This window comes from Pundamilia nyererei, unplaced genomic scaffold (assembly GCF_000239375.1).
Source record: "Pundamilia nyererei isolate P.nyererei 1_Seehausen unplaced genomic scaffold, PunNye1.0 scaffold00096, whole genome shotgun sequence".
Lineage (NCBI taxonomy): Eukaryota > Metazoa > Chordata > Actinopteri > Cichliformes > Cichlidae > Pundamilia > Pundamilia nyererei.
Genome location: NW_005187497.1, coordinates 2,377,475 through 2,383,382, shown reverse-complemented (window position 1 = coordinate 2,383,382; position 5,908 = coordinate 2,377,475). Strand labels below are relative to the sequence as shown.

At 41.0% G+C, this 5,908-nt stretch overlaps 1 protein-coding gene across 1 annotated transcript in view; it reads left to right on the top strand.

The window, feature by feature from the left end:
* The window catches only part of LOC102209772 (protein shisa-5-like), a 16,524-nt gene extending 15,008 nt beyond the window's left edge, over nt 1-1,516 (top strand). Inside the window, exon 10 of the mRNA XM_005740093.1 lies at nt 719-1,516. Coding sequence (XP_005740150.1) covers nt 719-858 — 140 coding nt within the window. The 3' untranslated portion in view covers nt 859-1,516. The remainder of the gene's footprint in view (nt 1-718) is intronic.
* Nucleotides 1,517-5,908: the final 4,392 nt, after the last annotated feature.

The window sequence follows — 5,908 nt, the reverse complement described above, 5'->3', positions numbered from 1 at the left end:
AAAAAAAAAAAAAAGAAATTCTGATCTTAATATCACAGTAGAAATTGAAACTCATCAGACCAGACAACGATTTCCAAGCTTCTGTTGTTCAGTTTTGCAGAGTCTGTTTGAAATGTAGTCAACATTTCCTTTCCTTAGCCGAGACGAGTGGTGCGGTCTTCCGCTGCTGTCACTTATCTGCTTCAAGGTTCCAACATGCTGTGCATTCAGAGACGTTCTTGGTTGTAACAACTGGTTATTTCAGCTATTGTTTCCTTCCTGTCAGCTCAAAGCACTCCGGTCATTCTAAAGAACTGTTCCTCACTGGATATTTTCTCTTTTCCCACCATTCTCTGTAAACACTAGAGATGGTTCCAGCAGATCAGTAGTTTCTGAAATACGGCGTGCTTAAACGCGTTGAGTTGCTGCCATGTGATTGGCTGATTACAGATTTGCATTAGTCATCAGTTGAACAGGTGTGCCTAATAAAGTGGTCAGTGATTTCTGACTAATTTTCATTTAAAAACAAGAGGGAGCTGATGGTCCATTTGATCTATTAGACAGCACGTTTCTTTGTTCTGTTACGTGGATCAATACACAGTTATAAAGGAAATTATTACATTTGTTGACTCTTCATACCATTTACTATTAAAATGTTCATATGGCCTAATGAGTTAGAAAGAATAATTTGATCAATAACAATATAAACATAGAAAATCAGTTTCTTTTGTCTTTTCAGCCAATCCTACTCACCCAGTGCTGTTCACCGGGGAGCCGATGTACCCTCTGCAACCTGCAAGCCAGGCTACTGCACCGCCACCATATTCAGAGGACGCTCAGCCAGCACCGTACAACCCTTCTCATGATCCAAGGCCTTAAATGTATATACAGCTTACCAGACTGTTGCTACGCCACACTACAGCTTTTAAAGACCCAGGGATGAATGTATAAACAATGCTGTGTATGCCTATCCAAAACAATATTGTAAACCATGTTAAGTATGATCAGGTAGATTCTTGGTTAAAATATGTTTTTTAGGTGAATTTGTTTTTTAGGTATTTGTAGTTGCTACAAATGGCAGCCATGCCTATTGTGTGTACTGACAGCTGCTTTCTGCTGTTCCTGTATGGCCTTCGCCTGGGTCCTTTGCTCGGAACTTACAGAGCTTCCATTACTTTTGACCTTCAGTAAATTTTGTGTGTGTTGTTTCAGTGCTGAGGTCATCAAATGTGTGATAATGTTATTTTCTGGATTAATATGCTGGATTGACACTAAGGTAATCACTTCTAAGTTGGGTGGAACCCCATGTTTAAATCTATCCTTAGCTTTCATCCAAATAAATACACAAACAAAGATTGAACTAAAAACCAAAAGTATGTAATATAAAGATGTTTAGAAATGAATGTGTATACCTTTGTATGCTTTTGTATTTAGTTTTAGTTGAAACCATTTCTACCTTAATCGTGGCCACAGTGTCTGTGTTTATGTAGACAACTGTCCCTCTGTAGTAATTACAAATCTCACATTCAACAATGTTGATGAGGATCAAGTTGTGGTATTTGTGATGAAACACCATTAACATGATTCATACTTAACAAAACAAAATCCTAGAACTATAACTACATGCTATTAAAAAGTGTATTAGTTAACACTTTATTTAAATAGCATTATTCCACTTTAATATATCCTTTATAAACAAGCCTAAGTAAATCATTAATAACATATTTCATGTGTATGAAAGCACAGCATTGGACGGTTTAAATTATTTGTTTATTTCAGGAGCCTGAACAGGAGCCTTTGTTGTCCTGTGTTGTGTTCACTGCAGATGGTGTTTGTATGACCACATCCCTGCCAGCTGGATATCTTTATTAGGCTGTATCTTGTCTTGAAACGCAGTGAACAGTACTGTTGAAAGAAACCAAAAATAAATTTAATAAAATTTAATACAAAAATAAAATAAATGAAACAAAGCAAAATACTATACAAGTCATAAGTGCAACCTGCCAGCAGAGGTCGCCCCTGCCCAATTTATAGTTTGTATGTAAAATAATAAAAGTATTACAGCATGCCACACACAGCTGATTTCAAATGTGCAGTGCTGTGTAAGAGCCAACCCTAATTTTTTATATTTTGCCAGGAACATGGGAAATAAGTTTTTATTTTATTTTTTTTTTTTTTATATTGATGGGGAGAACCTCTTTAAGACACTCTTCCACAGTTTCTACAATGGATATAAGATAAGACGACTAGAAGACAATAAGATATATAATACAATACAATATATACAACAGTAGCTGAGGTTCTATGTACATGCATACCCAGAATGTGTTATAGATAGATGGTTGTACAAATATGCAAGAAATAAAGTTTTAGAGTCTAACTGCTCCTTCCTACAGCGAGGGTGTTTCAGTCTCTGACTAAAGGAGCCGCTCAGCACACTCAGACTCATGGAGGGTGATGTGGGTTGTGCATGATGGAATTCAGCTATACTAACATCCTCCTCTCGCCCACCACCTCCACAGACTCCAGAAGACATCGGAACTAGACCTCTGCATCAGTTTGTCAATCCTGCTCCTGTCCTTGTCCGTGCATCTGCTCCCCCAACAGGTCACTGCATAGAAAAAGGCGGCTGCTACCACAGTGTCATAGAATGTCCTTGACAGAGTCCAGCAGACTCTGAAGGACCTCCGATATTGTCTGGCTTTTATCCTGTTTTCTCTCTGGACGATCCCACACCCACATAGCAAGCAGGTCTGGCCCGGATCTGGTATCAAGCCGTATGTCAAGAAGACGTATGTCATCCAGATGTGGGCCAGGCCTGGCATAGATGGCACTGTCTATGTGATGGCATGCCATATCTGGTCCGATTGTGGTTTGGTTTATGTAGCCCAGGCTCATAGAAAACAAGTCTAGATCTGGCAACAAGCTGGCACTTCTGACTGACTGGTGTCATGGCAGGTTGTATGTCAACCAGATGTGGGCCAAGTCTGGCAATGATGGCACTGTTTATGTTCCTATTTTCCTATTTTAGTTAGAAGACCCAAATGCCATGTTGCAATACTATACTGCTATGGTAGCCAACGTTTCAAATGCAGGTTTGACAGGTTTGTGAGTGTACACTTTATCCAAAACCTAGTGACGGTTTACTCATCTTTGCCAGTGGGTGGCTGTAGCTCAGGTCATCTGCTGATCGGAAGGTTGGCGGTTCGAACCCTGGCTGCATTTCAAGAGTATGAATGTGTATAAATGTAGTTAGGAGGCACTCAGTTGAGTGAATGTGGGATGTTGTAATAGAGCACTTTCAGTAATCCTAGAGAGTAGAGGAGCGCTATAAAAGAATCAGTCCATTCACTGTCTGAGCAGAGTGTTGTCATGTTACTTTTGCACTATTATGTTCCGGCACATGTTGTTATTACATGGCTTGATTAAGGCACACATTAGGCTGACATCTGGGGCCAGAGCTGAAACTGTTCTGGGCCAGCACAGGACTACCAGTGTGTCTGCAACTGGCCTTGTGCTGGCCCATGTGTGGGCCACATCTGGCAAAACAGATCTGGGCCACCAAAGGGCCATCATTCTTTGCGGTATGTGAGCCATGTGTAAGAACATCGTGTGGGCCAGATCCGGGCCATACCAATTTTGCTATGTGGGCAGTGCTTTAAAATTGTTGAGGTCCAGCATTTGTGTTTTGTGCTCTCTTCCCTCTTTTCTCTTTACAAAAACATCACAGAGAGGCTGACTCTTTCAAGAGTAAAGACGAGGAGAGATTCAATATGTGACAGACCAATGTGCGATGGAACACTTCTACAAACTGCTGCTACTAAACACATTTGATTACATTTGGTTTGATCTGACATACAAGTCAAAATTCAACAATTCAATACCTTCACTTTCTACGGACTTAAATGCAATTTAAATGGCTGAAGTGGCCTCAGCACATCGTGGCCAAACCGTCTCTTGGACTACAGGAACATATAGCATTAACTACTAACTGTGAATGACACTTGGAGGTTTTGGAACTACACATGGTGACTCTGAGATTACTTCCTTTTGGGGAAGGACTTTCTAATTTCAGTAAGATGACGCCAAACCTCTGCACAGACTGCAGCAGGATGGCACTGTAATGAAAACATGTAGGTGCTAGACTAACCTGAGTAGATGTTTCTGGTACAATTTCACTTACTTCCAATGTAGATGGAGTCTTAAAATCTGAGAAGGACAAAGCTCCAGCAACAATTACAGCACCCTAATGTTTTAAGAAATATTGAGTATCGAGGTATTTTTGGAGGTTATGTATCAGAATTTCAAGAGCGGGACTACGCCTCCAAACACGCTCCTTCCGGTTCTCATCTATATATTTCTGCAAGCTGTTCATCCTCGTTTACGTACCCCTCCCTCCCCTTTTCAATTCTTTAACTTCTTCACTTCTATTTAGTACATGGGGATCTGCCAGGCCCGGGAGTCCTCGCCAGTCTCCTTCAAGGCCTTCCCCAAACCGCAGCTCAATTCATGTCCAAGCCATTCAACTTTACCTACTAGAACGCTGTCAAACCTAAAATGAGGACGTAGGCCAAGCTAGTGAAATGTGAAGTAAGGAATGTTGTTGGGTTACTCATGTACAGGTAGGACAGACACAGAGCCCTATAACCAGCCAGCACTCCACAGTCAGGTTCATTTCCCCCCTACACTTGTGGACAAGAGATATTTTACTTTGTATTCTTATGGTGACATTTTATAATCATAACTATCATTGATCAGTCATTCATCATTGTTGAATCTGATGACAGTATAATCTTTGTTTTATATCTATGGTAATCTGAGTAAAGATTAATGGATGCATATTATCATCATTGTAATCAAGTCTCAAATGGTATCCACAGCATTGTATTCACCGTCCAAACTGGAGGGTCCAGCAGGACCTTGTTCTAATTCATTTGCAGGCCTACATCAGAACATGCACATACAGAGTTATGTAAACACGCACGTTCGCATACACACTTATTTACACAGGGAGGTCGTGTCAGGACATTCTCTAGTTGGACACACAGGCTCACAGAACTGCACAACATGACATGTCACACACTTGTTTTTCTCTAAAGTATCATCTGATGTTTGTATAAGGAGAACTTTGGACTATGGGGAGACTGTCATCATTTCCAGTAAGGTCTAACTTTGTGATGTCATCATGGGTTATATAAGGATGGGGAGCTGTCCACTCTTTGGAGAATCTGTTGCAAGTTTTCTTCCCACACTTCTGCGCAGAGTGTGTAATTAAGGATCACTATTTTGACGCCTCCCTGGACTCAGCCTGCTTTCTTCTCTTACCCAAAACGAACGAATCTTAACAATTCTTGGTGCCGAAACTCCGGTTGGGGAGGAGAGGAGCTGCGGCTGCTGCGTGGAAGGTGCCAAAACGAACGGAGATCAGCAGCTTATCTGAGTGACAAGCCAGGCGAAATAAAAGGTGAGGGCCACCTGTTGATGTTTATCCAAAGGCGCTAAAATTGGAAGTTAAAACTAAATTTAATTAAATAATATTCACTCAGTATGGGCTTCTTATGTCTGTTCATAGTGATCTTTGGTAATTAGTGTTAAAAATAGGGAATATTGGTCTGTCTAAATTTATTGCTGTTTATTTTGGGGGTGAATTTTGAGCTAAGAGGTTATATGTGTTTAAGACAATACGGTTTAAAGTGTTTAAAGAAGAGGTGGGTTGACTGGATGCCAGCCAGATGCTCGGTAGTGTAGGGAATTTGGTTTTTATTGAGTAGCAAAAACGCGTTTGATACTAGCGCCAGAGGTGGAGCTCCTTCCCAGCTGCGGGAAACCGTTATAAATTAATTAGTATTTAGAAATTAGACCGCGGCCGGCGAGGGCGTTCCCGACGCGTGTAATTGATCAGCAAGGTGCGGCCTGGGCTATAGATGCT